The sequence below is a fragment of the Lemur catta genome, chromosome 5 (assembly GCF_020740605.2).
Source record: "Lemur catta isolate mLemCat1 chromosome 5, mLemCat1.pri, whole genome shotgun sequence".
NCBI classification, from domain to species: domain Eukaryota; kingdom Metazoa; phylum Chordata; class Mammalia; order Primates; family Lemuridae; genus Lemur; species Lemur catta.
In genome coordinates, this window is record NC_059132.1 from 5161089 (window position 1) to 5185769 (window position 24681).

At 41.6% G+C, this 24681-nt stretch overlaps 1 protein-coding gene and 3 non-coding genes across 4 annotated transcripts; 1 reads left to right on the forward strand and 3 right to left on the reverse strand.

Moving 5' to 3' along the window:
- Window positions 1–5934: 5934 nt before the first annotated feature.
- HSPA9 (heat shock protein family A (Hsp70) member 9) lies at window positions 5935–22673 on the reverse strand. Its single transcript, XM_045550914.1, has 17 exons — window positions 22186–22673; window positions 20863–20921; window positions 20551–20638; window positions 19287–19468; window positions 18129–18253; window positions 17507–17580; window positions 17316–17422; window positions 16245–16407; window positions 15685–15777; window positions 11867–12076; window positions 10441–10668; window positions 9149–9253; window positions 8211–8328; window positions 7717–7811; window positions 7246–7338; window positions 6924–7064; window positions 5935–6636 (listed from the first exon to the last, which is right to left on the reverse strand). Exons 1-17 carry the CDS (start codon window positions 22264–22266, stop codon window positions 6571–6573), a joined length of 2028 nt encoding a protein of 675 aa, XP_045406870.1. The 5' UTR covers window positions 22267–22673; the 3' UTR covers window positions 5935–6570.
- LOC123639051 lies at window positions 9578–9646 on the reverse strand. The gene has a single exon (XR_006735619.1). It is a non-coding gene; the product is annotated as a small nucleolar RNA SNORD63 (small nucleolar RNA).
- Window positions 11183–11257, reverse strand: LOC123639050. Its single transcript, XR_006735618.1, has one exon. It is a non-coding gene; the product is annotated as a small nucleolar RNA SNORD63 (small nucleolar RNA).
- LOC123638977 lies at window positions 20098–20205 on the forward strand. Its single transcript, XR_006735547.1, has one exon. It is a non-coding gene; the product is annotated as a U6 spliceosomal RNA (small nuclear RNA).
- Window positions 22674–24681: the final 2008 nt, after the last annotated feature.

Consider the following 24681-nt stretch of genomic DNA (forward strand, 5'->3'; position numbering starts at 1 on the left):
CAGCGGCCTACAATGAGCCCGCCGATTGGCCGCAGCTGGGGCCGCGCGGCCTTGTGAGGTAGGGGCCGAGGGTGGGAGATATCACTCTTCTTCCGGCCCGGCAAGCCGAGAGTAGGAAGTAGGCGGAAGCCTGTCGCTCTCGCGAGGATTTACTCAAAGCCCCGCCAGGCTCGAATGGGAATGAATCTTAAAGGGAGAGGACGGAGGTCGTCGTCTTTTCCGTCTCTCTTCGTGAACCGAGTGGACCTCCGAGGCTCTGCAACCCGAAGCTAAGTGCTCGACCCCGACACGCGGGTTCAGTGGTAGTTGAGAAGCTTCAAAGAAGCGCGTCGCTTCGCTTTGAGCGGCGAACTTCATTGCTGACGGAGCGCTCGAACCTGCGTGCGTCATGGCTGCATGGAATAGTGTTCAGAGTCCTGGCCGATAGGTCCAGATTAGGAACCTGCCCCGGGTGGAACCCTCACCTGCAGGGGCGAAAGAAGCATGTTCCCTTTCGCCCTAGTGCTAGGATGGGTTCATCTTGAACTTTGTAGGGTGGAAGAAAAGCAGGGGTTGCCACAGGTTGGGAGTCTGAGGTATCTGACCCCGTGTGTGATTTGGCTAAGTTGTTGAGAGTGGAAATGGGGAGTGTTGAAGCAAAGTGGGCAGCTGTATATGTTAGAACTTTTGTCTTTTTGAGCTGGGATTTTTAGTTGTCTATTTTATGTCTCCCCTCACGTCATTTGGGTTCAATTATTTGAGCCCAGATCGTGTGCTAGACCGTTTTCCTGTGGATATAGAGGGGAACCAAACAGTGTTTACATTAGTGGAGCTTATAGTCTATTTGGGTTTCTGTTTGTAATTTTATACTTTAACGAAGTAATTGCACAAGTACTTAAGTACTTCAGAGTGTTCTGAGAGTGTGTGACAGGGGGCCCAACTCTGAAATGAGACCCATAGGATGAGTAGCAGTTTGTCAGGAGGGAGCAGAACACATTTGAGGAACTACAGTAGTTCCTTGTAAAAGCAAGGTCAGGAGTGGGGAGAGTGGGGAGGAAGCAGCAGGGGAAGAGATCATGTAGGGACTTTTTAAGCCAGGTTTAGGAGTTTGACTTCCTTCTCTTAAGAATGACGTTTAGAGCCTCAGTTTGAATTGGAGAGCAAAAGTGGAGGCCTAGAGACCATTTTGGCTGTTTCAGTATCAACTGAGAGATGATTTTTTCCTAGATTAGGGTGGTGACTACACAGATAGAAGTGAATGGACAATGACATATGTGAGGGTAAGAATGGATAGGACTGGATGATCGATTGGATGTGGAGCATGAGGACTAACAAGAATGGTTCCCAGAGTACTGAAGCGCTGACATTTACTGAGGTGGGAAAGATGAGGAGCAAGATTTGGTTAAGAATTACATCCTGGGCCTATAAAGTTTGAAATCGCTTATCATGATCAGTCACGCGATTGCACTTATGGTCTTTGAGTACTTTCTTTCATGTTTTATCAACTTTGTGCATGCTTTGGAGATGGGGGTGTCACCTCCTTTTCGTACATGGGGAAGCTGAGGCCAAAGAAAAGTGAAAGGGACTGGCCAGGCGCGGTGGCTCACGCCTGTAATCCTAGCCCTCTGGGAGGCCGAGGCGGGTGGATCACTCGAGGTCAGGAGTTTGAGACCAGCCTGAGCGAGACCCCGTCTCTACTAAAAATAGAAATAAATTATCTGGACAACTAAAAATATATATATAGAAAAAATTAGCCGGGCATGGTGGTGCATGCCTGTAGTCCCAGCTACTCGGGAGGCTGAGGCAGTAGGATCGCTTAAGCCCAGGAGTTTGAGGTTGCTGTGAGCTAGGCTGACGCCACAGCACTCACTCTAGCCCGGGCAACAAAGTGAGACTCTGTCTCAAAAAAAAAAGTGAAAGGGACTTGCTCAGTCACACAGCTAGTTGATGGCTTTCTGACTCTGTGTGCATTGTATTATACAGTGACCCCATTACCTGTTTCTATAGGGTGGGGGACACAAACTGATATGGGGCACATCTCTCCCCCAGGAAATGAATTCTCAGGATGAAATCTCATTAGGTTCCAGTTTCTAATTTTCGGCATATGGTCACTCATTATATAAGCGCACTCTTGCTGTGTCTCATTCACTGTGCTTAGTAGCGGAGTCTTTTATAGTCACAAACACTGCTTATTTACTAAGAATCTACTGTGTCCCAAGTGTAACCCTACTTCATTCTCCTTACCCCAGTTCCTATTTTTAATGTAAGGTTGCCTTGCTCAACCTGTCCTCATTTTTATGTTTGTATTTATAGCGTTGCATCAGGTTCATGCTTGAAGGCTTTACAAGCTTTCTAGACCAGCTCACAGGCTTCTTCCTGTGGGATTCATGCTGATGTAAGCATGACATCTCAGGTAGGATTATTGTTTGTCAGTCTTTGAATTCTTGAAACTTCTCTTAGAACATTGCAGACCCAGGCAGTTTAACTTGTAGCACCCCAAAATTCTGCCTAGTTACTGCAAACTCCCCATCTCTGCATTTAGAATCAGTCATTAGAGCCAGACTGGGATAGATTTCTAGCCAAAGAGATTACGGAGGAACGGAGCAGGGAGAGATGCTTGTCCCTTCATCAAGGAGGTGGCTTTTAAAATGGGACTGTGACCAGTGTTGAGGAACATCTTGTGATATAAAGATGATGCTACTATATCGTGAGAACAGAATATATAACCTCTCCAGACAGACTCTGAAAACTGAAGGCATTTTTCTTGATCTCAGAACGTTTCCCCCCAGCTGTAACATTAAATATTGGGATATAAGTGACGTTCCTAGCAAATGGGTGGGGCTAGAGGGGAGAGTGTTCAGAGGGTGACTTGGGTCACCCTATAGCTCCTCTATCTGCTCTAGGACTTTCCAGGAAAGGAAGTAGGACAAAGCTCTCACAAAGGAGCCTAATGAGTGAAGAGAATGGAGTTGCAGTGGTATCTGAAGTGGTGAAGGGTCTTTTCTTGAAGTGGTTTATTTCCAAAATTTGGGTTGTCTCTTCAAATCCAATCTTCTTATGAACCATCTGTAAGAATTTGCTTTTATTTTTACTGCTCCTTGCTGTAGAATCTGTACTGTAAGTGTTGTACTTAAAAATTAAGCCACCCTTACAGATTACTTATTAAAGGTACTGTTATAGTGGAGAAATGCAGTTCAAAGAAATAGAACAAACATCTTGTTCTGAAAACTGATATATTGATAAGGACACATCTATGTACTTACTATTCCTACTGATAACATGTACCTGACTTTAAACACAAGGAAATAATCAGGTGAATCCAATCCAAGGGGCAGTCTGTAAAATAAATGGTCTGTCTGTACCATTTAAAACATGCTGTAAGACAAAAAAGGCAAAGGAACTATTAGATAAAAGACACATTCTGTGTGTGATCTTTGATTTGATCCTGCATGAAAAATAAAAAGCTCTTGGATATTGAGACAATTAGGGAAATTTTCATATGGACTGCTTATTATAGTATGTTAATGTTAAATTTCCTGATTTTGATATTAATAGCTGTGAGAATGTTCTAAGAAGCATGCTGAAATATTTAGGGTGAAATGTCATGATGTTCAGAAAGTATAAAACAGCACTGCAAATGTGCAACCATGGCAAAATGCTACTTGGTGAATCTGTATGAAAAGTGTGTATACATATATGCTCATTATAGCTTTTCTAAAAATGGGCTTGAAATTTTCAAAATTTTGAGACTGTCTCAAAAAAGAAATGACAGGAACTTGAGGGGGCAGCTATTTTGCACCTTATGAACAAAGTGAGGGATGATCCAAGTGGAAATCTTGGTGGGATTACTATTCCAAGGGCAAAGGAACAGATAAAATTTGGAGAAAGGTGGTGGGAAGAGATAGGGAGGGGCCAGGTCACTGGAGCCTGTAGGCCTTTGGGGAGAGCTTTGAGCAGAGGAGTGACAATCTGTTGTGAGAAAAGGCTAAGGTAGTAAAAGCTCTAAGTAGGAAGACCAGTTAAAACTAGAAATAACCCAAGTTGTAGGAGGGGGGAGATGGTGATTGTGGATGTACTTTTGAAAGTTAAGATTTGTTGACTCCAGGATTTTTTTGGTTAGAGCGACCATAGAAACATTTATTTTGAAACTGGAAAGACCGCTTGCTTAAAAAGGAGGAAATCAAAAGATCCTTTTGGGATCTAATCAGGCAGATATAACTAGAAAAGGGAGACTGTACTAAAGAATAAAGCAAAATCATTTGTGATAGTTTTGTGTGTCAGTTTGGCTGTAGGATGACAGATAGCTAGCTGGTTCAACATTTCTGTTGATCCCTCCAGAAGAGATCAGCATTAGCTTGGAGTAAAGCATATGGCTCTCTCCCATGAGTGGGCATCATCCAAACAGTTAAGGGTCCAAATAGAACAAAAATAAACAGGCAGAAGAGGGCTGGAATTCTCTGCCTGCTTAAGACATCCATCCATCATCTTCTAACCTTGACTGGGATTTACACCTTTAGTGTTCCTGGTGACTGGAATTTTATACCAGCAGCTTTCCTGGGGTTCCAGTTTACGGATAGACTGAGACTTCTCAGCCTCCATAACTGTGTGAGCCAATTCCTTATGGTAAATCTCATCCTAGATATATATCCTATTGGCTCTTTTTCTCTGGGGAATCCTAACACCACCTTTCAAAGCCAGTTGTAATACCATCAGCTTTATTGGTAGCTAACAAATACCGTGTTCTCTACTATCCCTGGGACAGCTGAGACAGTTGCCTACAGGTACCTAGCAGCTCTTCTCCCTTTCTAATAGAACTCAAGAGTTTTTGCTCAGGGGAAACTTGACTCCTCTCCCTTTTCCCAAGGATGAATCTTGACTAATAAAAGGCAGTAGTTCTTAATTTGGGTACTTGGGAAATCCTAGAGGGCTTTTTTAGTTGTCATAGTGATTGGGAGGTAGTAGAGGCATTCAGTGGGCAAGGGCTCACCAAAAATGCTAAGTATCTTCTAACACACCACAAAACTTCATGATGATGAATTACTACACATCCCACAACTTTCCCATCAAATATCAACATGGCTAAAAACCTCAGCCTAGAATTTACTTTTCACATGAATCCCAAAGATTTTTTACATGGGTGTTTAACAGTGAATTTTCCAGGAATGTTATTGTCTAAATCACTTCCTTCACACTAGAACATTAAATTGAATTCTTATATTTTGAATTCTTATATTTTTTGAAAATACATGAAATTTCTTTTTTGTAAATGGTAAGGTCTCATGCTCTGTTGTCCGGGCTGGTCTTGAACTCCTAAGTTCAAGGGATTCTCCCACCTCAGCCTCCTGGGAAACTGGAACTTACAAATGCACACCATACCTGGCTCTGAAAAGTAATTCTAACACTTAATGTAATACAAGAATGATATAGTCACTTTTCTGCTTAAGCTGTCAGCATATAATAATTAGATAGAACTACATCAAAGAATTTGGGACAAGCAAATACACTGAAGATGGAAGAAAAGACTAGGGAAAGATTCTGGGTTCCTATTATTTTTGAGCTTTGAAATCAATGGACTTAGGACTTTGCCCTACATATTAGGTTTTTTTAATATAAGCCAGAATTCTGGCTTGGTTTTTGCTACTCGGAACTGAAAGCTACTGGAAAACAGCAGCCCTGGTTTTTATGCTAGATAGAGATCTAGAGACTATTTTAAGATTCCAAATTTAAGGTCTATAAGAGGTAAAGAAAAAAAAAAAACCCACCCTTATAACCAGATTTGCCTATGCTGATTGTTTCATTATACACTAGCCTTCCCAAATCTTGAATTTATTTGCATTTTTAGCTAGTGCCAGAAAATCTTATATTTGCCCCCTTGGGAAATAATAGGAAGTGTGAGTCATGTCATATTCCTGAAGCTAACTCTCAGGTCCTTAACCCTCACAAATGAGATCAAACTGCTTTTCACATTTATTTTTTTAAAAAAATCCAGACTAGGTCAAAAAGAACAATCATCAATGATGCAGGTGCCAGACAAGCCAGAAGGTAGTCAGAAAAGTATGCCTCAGGAAAGTCAGGGAGCCTCATTACTGCCTTTAACAACTGTACCTAACATAAATAAGCTTAGTTTTTCCATTGTTCTAGCTTCTTCTGCCCCATCTACAAACATGGCACAGCTGGCTTGCTTTGCAAGGCCTCAGATGACGGACCCCATCTACACACATGCCAGCACAGCAGTACCTGGCTAATTAGAAAAAGATCTCATCCCCAGTCTATGGCTACCTTCACTGTGTGTGTGGGATGGTTTCATCCCTTGAAAATATGGCCACTTCAGCACAAAACAATGTTAAGTCTTCATACCCTTCTACATGCAGCTGAAAAATGACAGGCTAGGGACAGAACATTGTGAACTTTGTACTGTTGGAATTATTGCCCATTAAATGATCATTAGCTAACAGTCACTAGATTTACAAATCAAGGAAATTATATATAGAATACTGCAAAAACACAGTAAGAAAATGAAGTCTGCCCATTTCTGCTCAGGAAGTCCCTTCACTCCCAAGCTTCATGTTGTCCTTTTGGCTCCAAAATTTACTACTGTTTCTCCTCCTTTTGATCCCCAGTGCCAGAACTTCCAGAGCCTTCTCGCTCAGATGCCATCTGTTAAGAAAATATGAGAGCCACTCAAATTTAATGTTTCCTCTGTTGAAATACAAAACGAAGGAACCACATAGTCCTCCCCCTGTACCCTATGGGTAGTTTTTGTGATTGTTTCCCTTTGACACTACCCCCACTCCCAAGGTAGAATCACAAAGGCCGGAAGATTTTTCCAACTCCAATACTCTCAATTCCATAAATGGCTATGGAGGGAGCCACCAGTGACAGTAATCAAGAGCAGTGACATCAAGATCAAGTTAGAACCAAAAAACACCCTTCAGGCCTTGTACCTTTTTGTATGCCATTTCGAAGAGCTTCAGTGATGCCTGCTGAAGGGAGGATGCCGCCTGTCTAATGTTTTCTCCTGTTTCGCTGTCTTTTCTAGCCAGGATCTCCCTCATTTTGGAAATCTCTTCTTTTAGCTTGTTGCACTTAAAAGAAAAACACACACACATACAAAAATCCTCACTTTTCCAAGTCTCCTGTGCCATTACATGTACAAGTACTATTCAGAAACTTTTAAAGATCTAAACCTCTATCAAGAGCCACAGAAAAATCAACTTCATTGACACTGGTGACAATACATGCAACCTATTTTAAAATAAAACTCACCTCATCAGCAGGCAATTGGTCCTTGAATTCTTCCATCTTGGTTTCTGTGTCATGAATGATTCCTTCAGCCATATTAACTGCTTCAACTCGTTCCTTAGAGAAATTAGAAGTTCGATATAAATGAAGACTTTCCAACCAACCAAAATCTGCCTAATGTCCGTACTGACCAAGACAATAAACCATCTGCTACATACATTTACAGAGTAAAATAGAGTGGAGGAAGAAATCACCAGTCTGAGTAGTCTGGAATAGCTTTGAGAGAGGCTCGAGCTACATTCTGTGTTTTAAGAATTTTAATGGGGGAAACTGAGAAGATAAAAGACATTCTACACCTAAGTTATTAGCAATGGAGAAGGAATAGACTGATCTTATATTTTATTTTCTCTTACCTCCAACCTGACATTTACTCCCACTTTCATGTCCCAGCTTTACTAAGATTAAGCAGCTCAGAGAAAGACAAAAAATAATCACCTTCTTTCGTCGATCTTCCTCAGCATACTTCTCTGCATTTTTGACCATATTTTCAATATCATCTTTGCTTAATCCACCAGAAGACTGGATTATAACTGTAGTAAAAGTAAGGCATCTCATTAGTTCATAGGTAAAATTATATGCCTCTTCTTCCTCTATTAAGAGGAGTACTCTTGCTCTTAGTAACCTAGCTTGATGCAAGTTATGAAGAGGAACACCCTACTGTTCTATAATAAAGCAAAATGAAACCAAGACCAAATAGCCTGCCTGCCCACCCACAGAACCTTCAGCAATCCAGAGGGTCAGTTCTTGCCTGTTTTTTTTGGGGGGGGGGCGGGGGCGGATAAACACTACACTTGTAAAAGTGACTCTGATTACTCAGGAAAAAAGGGAAGAGAAGACTCATCATCCTCCCCCGAGGCTCAGGAGGAAAAGATTTGCCTAAGAAGATGGTCTATATCCCAACAGAGGTCCCTTAGAACAAGGAGACTTACTCTGCTGCTCACGTCCTGTGCCCTTATCTTTAGCAGAAACATGTACGATCCCATTGGCATCAATGTCAAATGTAACTTCAATCTGCGGGACTCCACGAGGGGCTGGGGGAATTCCAATCTAAAATAAATAAGTAAATATCCAGAGTAAGCTCCTCTTACAGAGGAGTCCAGTGTTATTTCCCAATCTATATGGTCTTCTGAAGTCACTTGGTTCCTGGGGGGAACAAGTGATACCTTTTACTTAATGTTATAAAAACATTGTGAGGGCAGTAATTTCACTGCTGCCTGAAATCAATAGGGCTTATACCCGTGAAGGTTAGCTATAGCAGATAACCATAATGGCTGTATGTACCTAGGAACAGTGAATGAGAACAATCTCCTCACTACTGTTCATCTCCCCAAGAACCAGTAAGCAGTGGTAATGAGAAACCAGTAATAAATATCAAATGTCTTTTAAATGAGTAATCAGGAATTTCTGAGTTAGCACTGTTTCAAAACATTTTCCTGGCTCTTAAAAACTTTTTTAAAAAAAATTATTTTGCCACCAACACAGAATCAGGCAGAAAAATATTTGAAACTTGTCTCCCCCGCCCCTCCTTTTTTGAGACAAGGCCTGGCTATGTTGCCCAGGCTGGTGTCAAACTCCTGGGCTCAAGCGATCCTTCTGCCTCAGCTTCCTGAGTAGATGAGATTATAGGCACACACCACTACACCCAGCAGTCTTATAAAACTTCTTCATGAAGTTCCTAAGGCACAAGGAACAAGCAATGCTTCGAGGTAAAAACTGAAGCCACAGGAATTCATCTGCACACCTTCTTCTCAAGATAACACAGTATACGTGAGTATGTCAGCAGTTTATACTAGTATTTTTAGGGGTTAGAATATTGCATACAGTGAAGAGACTGAGGAGAACAATATTCAGGATTCACGATACCTACCAAAGTAAACTGTCCAAGAAGTTTGTTGTCTCCAGCCATTTCTCTCTCACCCTGACATACTTTAATCTCCACTTGAGTCTGTCCATCAGCAGCCGTAGAAAACACCTAGGAAGGAAGGAAACTTCCTGGATTGGCAATCTGGTTGAACTCCTCTCCTTATACAGACAAAATGCAAGCCAGAGAAAGAAATTTAAATCCCAACATTGGAAGGGTCCTAATTTACACTATTTCAGAACAAAAGCTTTTGTCTTTACAGGGAATCAGAGTAGGATTAGTACAGCAAAAGGGCATACAATAGCTATTGTCTCAACTAAGCAAATGCATTGTACAAAGATGCAGCATTAGCACAGAAGGCCCCAAGAGAAGGAGCTAAAATGTTGAAACATGCTCCTCTGGGGAAACAGGGATCAGAGACAGGAGATATTATCATGTGCTCAGTCACATAAGTCATCACACACATTTTTTCAGAATGATGTGTTGACAAATACATCACTGCACAAATGTAGCAATAGCTATAGTTTTTTTTTTTTTTAAATCAAGAGTGGGAAAGTCAGGAAATAATTCTTAATCCAAGACCAAGCCATGTTCCAATAACCCTGCTTATTATCTTAGTAACCCCATCCCACCCTCATCATTCATCTGAACATAAGTCAAACGCAGTCCCCTAAGTCTTGGCTAGGCTATTCTTTTTTCCATTTTGAGATAAGATCTTGCTCTGCTGCCCTGGCTAGAGTACAGTGGCAAAATTATAGCTCACTGGAGCCTCGAACTCCTGGGCTCAAGCGACCCTGCTATCTCAGCCTCCCAAAGCAGCTGGACTACAGGCACGTGCTACCATGTCCAGCTAATTTTTTAAATTTCTTCTATAGATGGGGGTCTCATTATGTAGACCAGGCTGAGCTTGAACTCGTGGACTCAAGACGTCCTTCCACCTCAGCCTCCCCAAATGCTGGGATTACAGGTGTGAGCCACCCACCATATTCTTTTTACTGCATTTGAGAACAGAGGACTACAGGGAATTCAGTCCCATAGAAAAGACTCCTTTTACCAGACCATGTTAATTACGTGGAGAGACTATTCATGTCTTCCCTAAAATCATCACTGCTAGTGACATGTAAGAACTTTTCCAGAAACAAGAAACCATAAAATATGACATTCTCACCACCCACAGTCAACTAGCCTGAACTACAACCCGAAAGTATTCTACAGCTTATGAAGAAGGTGGCTGCAGCAGTCACATCTCTCACAGAACCTAATTCCTGTGTGACAAGGCAGGGAGAAATGGCTCGTACCTGGCTCTTCTTGGTTGGAATAGTGGTGTTCCTGTTAATAAGCTTGGTAAAGACACCTCCCAGAGTCTCAATACCCAGAGATAGGGGAGTGACATCCAGGAGCAGCACATCTGTGACATCACCGGCCAACACACCTCCTTGAATGGCAGCTCCAATGGCCACAGCCTCATCAGGATTGACAGCTTTACTTGGGGCTCGGCCAAAGAGATCCTGCACGGTCTGCTGAACCTGGGCATCAAGGAAAAAGAACCTGTCACCCAACACACAGGCAAACTGTCTGAGAAGAACAGAAGACAGCACATATGTCCTAAGCTCCCAGCCAAATCTCAAAGACAAGCTGATTCAGATCCAAGAATGTTTACTCAAATTATTATTTCGTAACTGAATTCTTGTTAATGATCTTATAACACTCACACACTTTATACTCCTACAAATCATTTAAAACAGAGAGTGCAAGGCAAGGGGACTTAGAAATTGTGTAGTCCAAGTCCTCTTCTATATTATCAACTAAAAAGGAAGCTGTAGTAACAATGCAAAACTGTCAAGTATCTACGATAATTTGTTAACATAAAGTTATCTGCTTGGCCCAGAGTCTCTTTTTCTTTCAGGTTCATTTTGTACATTATTTCCTAAGCCCATGTATTTCAATGGAAAAGTAAGAAAATAACAAGATCACTAACTCAGGACCAAAATAATTCTATTTAGGCTACCAAGGAAGAATTGTACCTTCAATGAACAGGTTTGTGCTCAGTCATTAATATTCTACACATCTGTGCTTTCAGAATGATGTGTTGATGAATAAAATGCATCACTGCACAAACCTTTGTTGAAGAGAGAGAAAAATAAACCCCAGGTCCTATGCTACAAAGACCCGGACCCAAGACTCCGTAGGGGCTAGTTAGTACCCAGGTTTTAAGCTATCTCTGACCTCAAACTGTTTCATTCCTAAAAATTCTACAAGACTCAGTTCAGGATCACTATGTCTCCTGGGCTAGAACGCAGTGGCATCATCATAGCTCACTGCAACCTCAAACTCCTGGGCTCAAGTGATCCTCCTGCCTCAACCTCCCGAGTAGCTGGGACTACAGACATGCGCCACCACGCCCAATTAATTTTTCTAATTTTTGCAGAGGGATCTTGCGCAGGCTGGTCTCAAACTCCTAGTCTCAAGTGATCCTCCTGCCTTGGCCTCCCAAAGAGTGGTAAGATTACAGGTGTCAGCCACAGCACCAGGTCTTATATTCTTTAATTTAAGAAGGTTGAAAAAAACTCTTTACTGAGGATATAATCTCTTCCCCCTTTTAGGGCACTCTGGCAGAATAGGCCACACATTCATGTCCACAGACAACATAAGCCACTTGTCCCAAAAATACATTATGTAGTGGCCCTCTCTTCTCTCCATGACAAGAAAACCATGGAGCCATACCTTAGGCATCCTAGTCATGCCACCAACAAGAATCACTTCTCCTATGTCACTCTTGCTGACTTCTGCATCTTGCATAGCTTTCTGACATGGAGCAATAGTCCTCCTGATTAAATCAGTGACGATCCCCTCAAACTGAGCACGGGTCAACTTCATATTCAAATGCTTGGGTCCAGAAGCATCCATCGTAAGATATGGCAAGTTGATGTCGGTCTGCAAAGGAAATGTTTAATTGTATGTCTGTGGGGAAACCAATGGTGGTTAAGCTTATTATGTCAACTAAAATAAGACCACTCCCTAGGACACGAATACTTGGAAAGCTACAAGGAGGGTTAGACCTACTTTAAATGTAAACAGCTACCAAAGACAGTGACTCTAAGATGCAACCTCTTATCTCCCCAAAGAGAAACACTATAGAATCCGTTTTAATGAGATCTATAGTTATTAAAAATAAAGAACAGACAAACGGGGAAAATCCCTGCTAAGAACTATTCTGCCACTAAACATTGGTTAAGAATCACACAGCGGGAAGGGTGGGACAGGGGGGTGAAGGAAGAAGAACTACCTATCAGGTGCAATGTACACTATTCAGTGATGGGCACACTAAACAACCCAGAAATCACCACTATACAATTGATCCATGTAACCAAAAGCCCCCATTCCCCTAAATCTATCGAAATAAAAATATCCAGAGAGACAGAGTAAAAAGATCAGTTGTTGCCAGAGGTTGAGGGGAGGGAGGGATGAATAAGTAGAGCACAGAAAATTTTTAGGGCAGTAAAGCTATTCTGTATGATACTGCAATGGCAGATACATGACATTATCATTTGGCAAAACCCATACAATGTACATCACCAAAAGGGAATCCTAATGTGAACTATGAACTTTGATTAATAATAACGTTCAACATTGACTCATCAAATGTGACAAACGTACCACACTAACACAAGATGTTAATAGGGAAAACTATTCAGGGGGAGCAGGGAGAGGAAGTATTTAGGAACCATCTGTACATTCTTGCTCTAATTCCTACAAACCTAAAACTACTCGAAAGTAAAATGTATTAAAAAAATACATACATGATCATGCACTTCAAGATGGCAACAGTAGAGCAACAACAAAAACAATTACACTACTAAAGTTTTCTTTCACGAAGTTTTAAAAATATCCTATATACATGAAGAAAAAATAAAGGCAGGCTCTGAACCAAAGAACCTGTCATCAACCCTGGACCTTCTAAGTTCCAGGAAGTTTATAAGTGGTAAGAAAGCTTCAGAAATGTTTAGTAAGAGAAGTGGAAGGACTGGCTTTTTTATGGCCATCACATCCATGGGAGTGCAGCTGATGGTCACATCATGTAAAATCCAGTATTTAATAAATCACAATCCTAGTAAGGCATGAGATCTTAAGATGTGTAGAATACAGTGAACCCCTTAACCACCTTTCTTCAGAAGAAAGTACTATAGACATTTAAATGCTTAATAAATAATGAAATAATTAGTTAACACTATCTATAGAAATATCGATGTTTAAAGAATACTATTGACAATGTCCTCCTTTCTTTGCAAAATGTTAATAAACCAAATCAGAAAATAGAAAAATGCTATCCAGAACTTTCTATGACAACGGAAGTGTTCTTTATCTGTGCTATTCAATTCAGTAACCGCTAGCCACATATGACTGATAAGTACTTGAAAAACTAGCATAACTGAGAAACTTTCGATTTTAATTAATTCAAATATCCACATGTGGCTACTGTAGTAGCATAGCTCTAAACACTAAGTTAATAGCAGTCTGAAAAACTCCAGCACTACCAACTCTCAACCCTCTGTGCAGCCAGTCCATCACAATGTTTTGTCCTGCTCTCTCTCAAATTCAACCATTTATCCCTCACTCTTATATTCTTGTCCAAGTCCTTTCTCACCACGCGTTTACAACAGCCTCACCGTGTCTTCCCACATCCATTCAGGCGCGTTTGGCTGCAGGACCCCTTACCAAACATTTCTCCAGCCCAAGCCAGAGAACTTTCCACAAATCAAAACTTGACCACGTTACTACTCCCAATTTAAAACTTTTCTGGGATTTGTACTCACTTAGGACAGAAGCCTCTAGCCTCATCTTCCCTGCTTGCTAACCCCCATTCCCACCCCACCCCTGCCAATATGCCCTCTGCCCTTTTAGCCACTCCCTGCCCTTTCTCAAGTCTTACTGCAGAGCCTTATACTTACTGCCCGCCCCACCCTTCCTGGTCAACTCATCTCTCAGACGCCATCCTTGTTATGCTGAACACCTCTTTTGAGTTCCTTTTTATAATTATAAATGTAACGGCCTTTTTATAATTTGTTACATCAATAGCAACATATTTAGAGTACTATTTACTACAAGTTTTCCCAATAACATTATATCTGTTAATTTGGTAATCTTCACCAACTCTAGGGGGAAAGGTACGACTATTATCCTTATTTTGTAGCTAAGGAAACAGAAATGTAAAGTAATTCATCCAAGATCACAGGTAAGTGATGAAATGGGGATTAAACCCTATCAGACTGTCAGCAGAACCATCACTCTTAACCTCTACATCACTTCTGGTTTGACATTTATTAATATAATGTTATAATTAATGTCCATCTTCCCAAACCACATAGAAATGCCATGAGGAATTATATTCTAAGAATTTATCAAACAGGTTTACAATCACCTTGTACACCTGAATGTACAGGAGACTTTAATACACCTTGCTACAATAAATAAAAAGTGGGAAACAATCCAAATGCCTATCACTAGGATACAGCCATGCTAATTAAAACCAAACCAACCAATCTCTTACAATACCCGCCCCCCAGTGTCAAATCCCTGATAAGAATTACAGGCTATCTTCTGCCAGCTCCACAAATTTCAACCCCAACTCTAACCATCATGTTGCAAAATTCCGCCACTTCATGTGACAGCAAGGACAAAGTAACACGATCAACACTATGGATCAGTGTACAATTTTGTTAGTACTCACAGCTACTTACAACAAAAATATCCAGGTTTGACTGAAGGTTAATTAAGCAGCAACCACTTTACCAACACAATGACAACTGCTATAAATACCTCTTCCCCGTGGGAGATCAAACTAACAACTAGTCACAGCTCTGCTCTTCCTGCTGTCACTCAAGAAATTGGAAATAGATCCACTGCCTTACATCTTAGGGGGTGGGTCTCCAACCTAGATATAACATAGTTTGTACAATTCTACTCTTGGTAGTTAAGTGAAGCTTCACTTCTCAAAATTGGAGCCAAACAAGCTGATGCCTTAAAGAGCGGCTAGGCAAATCTGATGCCCAGGAGAGAAATTTGCACAGGTGTATATACCTCAGACTTGAGCCAGCTTTCACAGCTCATTTTTTAGACTGGTGATCCAAATTATTAAATGAGAGATAATTAGAGACTTACACAATTTGCAAGGAGAAGTGTATTCGGTTAAGTGAAGACAGCAGTTTTTCCAGGCCAGTAATTTTAGTTTTATATGTTGCTAGATTTTAAAATAGATGTCTTTAATTTAAAGGCAAACAAATGTATGTCCACTGTCATTCAGATCTTAATATACTTACTTACTTAGCTCCAGTATATACAATCTCTGGTTTGGGTGGTTACAAATTTTCAGCTCATTCATAAAAAACTAAAGGCCATACTGTTCCTGTGCTCACACCAAAGGTTTTACCAACCAGAAAACTGTAAAAAGACTAAACTGACATTAGGCCAATTACAGTATGCTATTCAAATAAACTCAAGCTCAAAGTGTGTATCAAGACTGCTAGAATTTTTCCATGTCTCACCTGCACAGATGAGGAGAGCTCACATTTAGCCTTCTCAGCAGCTTCCCGCACCCTTTGAAGCGCCATGTTGTCTTTGGTCAAATCAACCCCTGTCTACAAAGTGAAGATGTACGATACTAGCATTAGTGGGGTGATGAATGTTTAAATTGCACTGATAAGGTGGAACAGTACAAAATGGAGTCATACCTTTATAAGCAAGCATGAATTACTTTTTATTACCCTTAAAGATTGGTAGGGGGAAAAAATAGCCTATTCTAAAAAGATTATCTATGCCTAGAATAAGTAAACTGAACAGATAGTCAATTCTTTCCAGCCCTTGGATTCCAGTTTAAAATTCCTCTTCCAATATTATATATTGCATGCCATATAATTATATGTCTCATTTGTTCCTAATCTGAATCCACAATAACCAGAATAGGTAAGTCCACCCATGAACCATAAGAGCAATTATGTCAGTGCTTTATTAAGGGCACAAAAACTGTAAACAAAGCAAACAGCAATCTAAAAAAAGAAATTCTCAATATCCCAATGTCTACATATTAACCACAATGGTAACTAACCTCTCTCTTGAACTCTTTCACTATATGTCGTAGCAAGGCCTGGTCAAAGTCTTCACCACCTAAGAAAGTGTCTCCATTCGTAGATTTCACCTCAAATACTCCTTTCTGAATTTCCAGGATAGAAATATCAAAAGTACCACCACCTAAATCATATACAGCAATGCTAAAAAGCAAGAAAGCAAGAATGCCTTAAGGAACAAAACCTGTAACAAGGGCATAAACTTCAACAAACAAATGAAGATAAATGTAGCTATTTTCCTGAGGTATACAATTATTATAAAATCTGACAACTGCCTAAGTGACAAATCTAACATGTGGCCCTAATAGGTAACACGTACAGTGCACACACAGAGATGAAATGAACCTTATTTTTGTTTTGAGACAGGGTCTTGCTGTTCCCCTGGCTAGAGTGCAGTGACATCCATCACAGCTCACAGCAACCTCAAACTCCTGGGCTCAAGTGATCCTCCTGCCTCAGCCTCATGAATAGCTGGGACTACAGGCATGCACCACCACAGAACTCAATTTTAAAGACGGTATTTAACCATGGTTTTCCAGCCTGAGCAAGAGCGAGACCCCGTCTCTACTAAAAACAGTAAGAAATTATCTGGTCAACTAAAAATATATAGAAAAAATCAGCCGGGCATGGTGGCACATGCCTGTAGTCCCAGCTACTCGGGAGGCTGAGGCAGTAGGATTGCTTGAGCCCAGGAGTTTGAGGTTGCTGTGCTAGAAGGACACCATGGCACTCTAGCCCAGGCAACAGAGCGAGACTCTGTCTCAAAAAAAAAAAACAAAAAAACACCACCATGGTTTTGTATAAATACTTGCCAACATTCATACCAAGGCAAAGAAAAATTGCCATAGCCCAAAAGTAAATAAATAAAGGTATGGTCTTGAAATGAATAAAAAATATAGACCATACTGCCTTGAAAAAGGTAAAGGCAGTATATTTTTAATCTAAGTAGAAGACTCAATCACTAAGAAATCAAGATGATCATTTAGGATAAGGCTTGTGGCTCCATGACTTGAATTTCACACATCCAGGTGAAATTTACTGCACAAACTTACATTTTGTCTTCTGATTTGTCTAGACCATAGGCCAGAGCAGCAGCTGTAGGTTCATTAATCACTCGAAGCACATTTAGTCCAGATATCTGGCCAGCATCCTTAGTGGCCTAGAGAAATCAAAAAAAGCTTTTTTCTACCCTTGTGTCCAGGTACCACTACTTTTTGTGAATAAGAATGCTAATTGACCTTACCTGTCTCTGGGAGTCATTGAAGTAAGCTGGTACTGTAATCACAGCATTTTTTGCTGTGTGCCCCAAGTAATTTTCTGGAAAATAATCAAAGAATGAAACTCAATCATGGGATTCTGTCAGAAAAAACAGGCAATAGAATTAATGTAGCTTAACAACACGTGTTATGCTTTTTTGGAGCCACAGACAACACCCATCAGTTTTTCAGCAAGTTACCTTGCAGCAAAACACTCCAATTAAAGATACTGGTTGAAAACTCAAGATCTCACCTTTAACATTTTAGTGAAGGTTCACCAAAGTACAATGACCTTTAGACTTAAAACAGCCACTAGTCTCTTGAAATGGAAAGTTCTGAGTTTTACCTAACAGTGACAAAAGCTTAATGTGTAGTCTTCTGGCTTTCAATACAGAGATTACCTCCTACTGGAAAAAAGAGATAAGCCAGCCACCATTAGTGAAATGTCTTCAATCTGCAGATAAAGTATGAAGAGTAACAAAGTTTTGCCATTCCTAAGTTTTCTGTATAAAAGGCACCAGAGACTCATCTACCTGACACTGGAGTATGGATCTCAAAGGAAACATCCAGTCTTTTCAACTTTCCTAGATGTGAACTAAGTCCACTCACCTGCAGTCTCTTTCATCTTCATCAGTACAAATGCTCCAATCTGACTTGGAGAATAGAGTTTTCCATGAGCCTCAACCCAGGCATCACCATTGGAGGCACGGACAATTTTAAAGGGAACATTTTTACTGAAAGACACAAAAATTGTATCAGAGAAAACTAACCAGTGCAATCTACTATGACAATATTATCATACACCACAAATGTCCATCTTCCACACCCGAAGAAACACATGGCCAACAAATTTTAACTTTAGGAATTCATTTAATGAAAATCTTCAGAAAGCAATCAGTAACATGTAAAAAACATCCTAATGAAAGCTGAACACTTTCCTTCACACCAAGCAAAAGATTTTTGCAGCTACTTTGGAAGAAAGTCTGTCTGGCAGTTCTGTTTGAGAATGAATCAGTTACTATATGGCCCAGCAATTTGACTAGGTATCCACCCAGGAGTAATGAAAACATATTTTCATGCAAAAACTTATATTCAGATATTTATGACAGCATTATTCATAACAGCTAAAAAAAACCCAAAACAGTAGATAGAAACAACCCAAATGTCCATCACCTGACACATGGATGAACAAAATGTGGTATATAATCATAAAGTGAAATACTATTTGGCCATAAAAAGGAATGAAGTACTGATACATGCTACAACATGGACAAACCTTGAAAACATTACGCTAAGTGAAAGAAGCTAGTCACAGAAGTCCACATGATTCCATTCAAATGAATTCATATTCCATTCACAAATCAGAACTCAATAAAGCTGTTTTTTAAAAAGAAAAATTTACAGAGGAAACTCTATGCTTCCAGCATTTCTAATTTGAAAAAAGCAAAACCAAGTTTTTTCACCTATCTGGATCAACACATGATGGAACCCATGCCATCACTGCCTTACGTGTTCAACAGTGAATCACATGGTTCAGGTAATGCCTCAAAAATCTTCATCTATCATGTCAATACACACCAAACACCTAAACTGTGAAGGCAAAAATGAAATTTTTAAAGGAGTTACCCTTTTGACAAGGGCATAGATTTCCCCCAGGGACAGTATGTAAAGTGCTTAAAATAAGATGCTCCAAGGATCCTGATCAATGTGCTGAAAGATTCTTCGGTGCGGCCCCTTGCAAATAACTGTGCCTTTGCTATTACTCACATGTCTTTCTGTACTTCAGGGTCATCATATCGGCGGCCAATGAGGCGCTTGGTAGCATAGAATGTATTGTTTGGATTGGTGACAGCCTGACGCTTGGCGGGCATGCCAACGAGTCGCTCACCATCTGCTGTAAAGGCCACAACTGAAGGGGTGGTTCTTGCACCTTCAGCATTTTCCAACACCTAAAATTCCCAACATAAGAGAGAGAATAAGGTCCTAGTTATCATTAGTAGCTTTTGTTTCATTTAAGATACAAAATAGGTCTCAAGTTACTAAATGAATACTTAAGAACAATACTAATCGGCATACTTTAATGCTGTGAATACTGATACAATAAATACCTAATATTGAAGACGAAGATATTTAAGGTACCCTGACGTCTTTATTTACTTTGAAACTATTTCTTACTAAAAATAACAAATGGGACAAAGACCATAGATCAGGTCTTTCATACTCAATGTTGGGATGAGGTAACCTTTCTTTCCATATTGAGAACTAAATCTACTTTTAAATTTTTTTGTGCCAGCTACAAATTTCAGGCATATAGAAAACAACGCCAAGAAGCACAAATCAGGGCGTCTCTTGGTATAAAAAAATGGGATAAGAAGTCTCTAGATAGTTCAGGTTATTTCAGAAGAGGATATGGGGTTGGGGAAATAGGAAGCATGAAAAGCAGGAATAGCCACGAATGGAAGGAGATCCCAGGTGCTCTAAACGGCGATAAGAACCCAGTAGAAATAAAGGTTTCATGTACAGAGTAAGGATGGCAAGAAGCTCCAAAAGACATGCTTCACTTCAGATGTGGAGTTCTGTGCTCACTTCGGCAGCACATATACTAAAATTGGAACAATACAGAGAAGATTAGCATGGCCCCTGTGCAAGGATGACACTTTTAAAAATATAAAAGGAAAAAAAAAAAAAAAGATGTGGAGTTCCACTTGCTTCTAAGAAGTCTGTTCCTGCACTTCCAATCTTGATTCAACTAACTTACAAAAATGCAGGACTTTGGTTACAAGAGTAATAGTGCAAGCCATTCCAACTCCTCCTAATGGTAAGTTAGTAGTCTTACCTCTATATGAGGAGAACAATCTAATTCCTATCCAAGGAAGCCAAATACCTACAATTATCAGCACCACAAAGATTCACCCAGCAAGTCTTAAGCAACCAAAAGCAGTTTTTAAATGTAAACCAGGTCTTAGGATCCCTTACTTAAAGCAAAGGGCACAAAATTCTCGATTGGGTTCTAGCTACTAATCATGCTCACCTTTGCTTGTTTACCTTCCATAACTGCCACACAAGAGTTGGTAGTACCCAAATCAATACCAACAACTGCTCCTTTGATTGCTTCTGATCTGTAAGACATTTAAAACACCACCACAGTTATTGTTAACAATATTCTGACCAAAATTCTCAGAGAATAATATTTGATAGGAGAATGGACAATGGCATATTACATAATCTGTAAACAAACACAAATAGGTAATCACAGAGAGGAATGGTTAATCACAAACGTAGAGCCCACTGCTCTGGGGGTGTAACATGTATTTTCTCTCAGTGGAAATGAAGTTATACTTACGCATAATCCCGCCTTGAAACAATTCTAAAAGCCTCATGACTAAGGCCATTCCAGCCATCCTGAAAAAGAAGAAAAATTGCTTCAGCCATGAGCTATATAAGAAAACTTGGGCTTGTTCCAATTATTCCTCTGAAGAGCACAAAGTTTGAGATTTTCATTCAGCTGAGTAGCTACCATGTGTAAAGCATAGTAGAATGAAAAAGTGCTTTGTATATATGACGCATTAAGGTACTGAAAACAACAAACATTTAATAAATATAGTAAAAGTTTTCCAAATAAGAGAAGTATAAAATCTTCTTAAACTACATTACAATAGAGTTTCTCAACCTTGGCCCTACTAATTCTGGGCCAAATCTTTGTTGTGGGGGCTGTTCTGCACATTGTAGGACATTTAACAGCATCCTGGCCTCTATGCACTAGAAGCCAGTAACACCCCATTAAATTCTGACAACTTAAAATAACTCCAGACACCGTCAGATACTCCCTGGGGGCAAACCCTGAAGGAGACACTTAGCCTGACCTTGACATAAAATTGGTTTAACAGAACTAAGGTGACTAATCTCGTGGAATCGTTAAAAATACACATGTATATTTAAGTAGTGGCCTTCCACCAATGTAAAAAATCTTTATTACATCCTAACTTCCGGCTCCTTCCTTAATGCCCACACGTGAGCGCAGAGAGAGATTCAATTGCTATTCTCCGAAGATGTATGTTTTCGACTTTAAATGATAACGAGCAACCATTCCACGGCCTTTTTCTCCTCATCTACTTATTTTTTTCTGAAATAACAAACGAGTACGATCTCACACGGAAGGTTTTGAGAAAATGTTCCTAAGCACGAAGAATTGAGTTTGGAATTTGATTTCGACTTATTGTTCAGATGCTTTCTTCCTTTATTTCACTGTATTAATGAGATCTTTGCACGCACTGTATTTGCCGAAGGGAAGAGGAGCCATCCTCCTCTTACGTTAAAATAAAAATGAAAATAGCGGCTCTCCCGATAGGCTGCATCCCTCGCCGCCCCCCCCCCCGCCAAATCTGTCCAACTAGCCACAGAACAGACTGCGAGGACCGCTACCCGCTGACTTATCCGCTACCCGCTGATTTACGAGACCATACTCCAGATCGCGAGGGGTGTGACTCAGCAGGACCCAAGACACAAAGGCAAAACCCCGAACAAGGCCTCGAATCGGCAGCGCTAACTATGGGAGGCCCGTTATCTGCCTTCCCTCCTGATCTCTCTCCGAAGATTCTGGCCCCGAAGGGCACAGCCTGCTGCACTAAGGCCCGAGGCCCTGAACCCTCCTCCGGCAGTTCCCTACCTGGTGGCGGGCGGCCGTGGGGCCCCGCGAGGCTGCGGCGCCCACGAGACGAGCTGCCGCGGCTCTGCTAGCGCTTATCATGGCGGCCAGACGGAGGGAGTACGAGGCAGCAAACAAGCGCTTGGGCGGCCGGGTGCTGCACGGCGCGGCGGTGGCTGCGCTTCTGGAAACCTCTAACCACGTGGGGTGAGGGGCGGGGGTTGGCCACTGCGGCCCAAAGGCCCGCTCTTCCGCTGAGGCGCCGCCCTCGCCGCCTGACCAGAGACGACCTGGCTGCCGCTCCTGGAGTCAGGGCGTACGGATAACGTGCTCCGCGGCATGATTTTGGAAAAAATCCCGGCCTCCCGGTCCAGCCGCAGCGGCTCTGGGCTGAGTGAGAGTTGAGGAGAGGAAGAGGCGGATGCAGGCAGCATCTCAGACAGCCCTGGTCCTCGGAGGCAGGAAAGACTCAAGGTCACACGGGATAAATTGCGAACCGATTACAGTCTCCTTGCGTCAGTTGCGCGGAAGGCGGAGACTGTTGCGCCTGCGTAACTGGCGTCTGCCTAAGGGCCTGGAGCGCATGTGCACGGGGCGTGGCGGAAAGCGCGTGTGGAGACTAACTACAGCGCTCATTGGATGCCCCCGCGCACGCGAGTTTGGCCTGAGCGTAGCCCGGGCGCGTGCACGTACCGTCAGTGTGGGCGTGTTTTGCGCTCCTGCCGCTCAGGTAGGGCGCCATTTTGTCTTGTGGCTTTGTTAAGAGAATACGTCAGAACTTCTGTCGCTCCGTTCCGCCCTTTGTTTCCAGCTTGAACTACGTCTGGCTGGGCAGACGTTGGACAAATTCGTGTCCCATTTTACCACAGGAGTCCTTCCAACTACAAAGCTGCGTCTTGTTCACACAAAGCATTTGGTTGCGTTAGGATAAGTTTTGTGGGAACCGTCAGGGGAAAATATTCTTGAGCGCAGGCCCTTGCCCGCTCCGCAGTGCTACGCCCGACCGAGGCCCCTCTGGCCCTGGCTGAGGGATGTCAGTTACTACTCTGTCCTGTGACCAGTTTCAGATTTTTAAGAAAAGGAATTAATTTATTCAACAAACAAGTACGGGCGTGCGTACCAGGTGTCAAGCACTCTGGGTGGTGGGAATACAGGGAAAGCAAAATAGGAATGCACTGATGACAGTGAGATTGGACTTGATTTGGAGGTGAAGCGATTCGTCCTTTAAGTTTTTGGGTTTTTTTTTTTTGGCAGGGGGCGGGGGTGGGGGTCGGGGACAGGACCTCGCTGTCGCCCGGGCTCAGCAGAGCTCACTGTAGCCTCGCACCCTGCGCTCAGGCCATCGGCCTCCCGAGCAGATGGGGCTGCAGGCGCGGGGCGCTCGGCTCACAGAGGGCTGGGAGGGAGCCGCCACGCAGAAGTGCTCTTTTAAAAGAAATGCGTGCTTCAGACTCCTACCTCTTCCCTCAGAAAACTCGGTAATAAGTGATCACCACTGTGGGAGGAATTGTGAAGGCACCGTAGGGGGGAGGTTGGGGGGGAAAGAAGATAACTGGAGTTTACATTCTGAGGGGGATGGAAGTGGGAGTAAGAAAATAAACAGAAAACTCAAACGTGACATTGGTTATAGATTAGGCAGATTCTGAAAGTTTTAAAAAAATCCTCCCACATACTCTTCCCTGAAGTGTTAGCTATTACTATATTATCCTCACTAGTCTAATCTTCATTTGTTTCGTTAATTCCCTCAGAGGTAGGCTTCGCTAAGGCCACCAGAATTACAGGCTCATGACTCCTATTTGTGGAGATTGATATTTTAAAACAATACACTGATACAAAAGAAGATGACAATATTAAACATTAAAGCAAAATAGAAACAGAAAACGTTACGTCCTCATGTGGTGTGTGACCGGAAATGAGGAGGGCAGGTGAAAATAATTAGAGTAACTGCATTCTTCTCACTTCCCTCTCCTCTCAGCTGGTTCTCTTAGGAGTTTTTCTTCTTGCTCCACGCACTAAAAAGTCACGAAGTGTTAATCAAAAGAATCCTGGAGTCACATGGTGTTATTTAACATATTCAGTGCCACACTAGGAAAAAAATTTTTTTCCTTGGGGCCACAGTATTTTGTTACGAAAATAGAATAAAAACTCCTAAAACAAAAGAATCCTTTCAAATTTAATGAAAAATTTATTATTTTTTATTGTTTTCTGTGCGTGAGTTATATGCAATTAAATTGTTAATATTAATTGTAACAATAAGAACATCAACAATTAAGATTTTCACGAACCAACTGCAGGGTTTTGCCCAGGGGGCCACCCATGAGGTAGCCTGCGGGCTACAGCATGGTGGGGTCAATTGCCTGTGCACCGCACGGCTCCCAAGGTAAAGAGACGTGTGAGAGTTACATGTGCTTCATGAGGCACCGGGCTCAAAACTAGCATGAGTTAAATACAACTCACGTGGCAGTTAATATGTTAAAGGGTGTCTAAGACCAGGATTCTCTGGCTGCATACAGTATA

What these genes read in the sequence shown, in the direction of transcription:
- HSPA9 (XM_045550914.1), bottom strand. Translation starts at nt 22,266, where the DNA reads ATGATAAGCGCTAGCAGAGCCGCGGCAGCTCGTCTCGTGGGCGCCGCA. An exon ending in GTTTCAAGGCGGGATTATGC is followed by an intron (nt 20,639 to 20,862) that starts GTAAGTATAACT and finishes AATGTCTTACAG; the next exon opens with ATCAGAAGCAATCAAAGGAG. An exon ending in CCTGAAGTACAGAAAGACAT is followed by an intron (nt 18,254 to 19,286) that starts GTGAGTAATAGC and finishes TGTGTCTTTCAG; the next exon opens with TAAAAATGTTCCCTTTAAAA.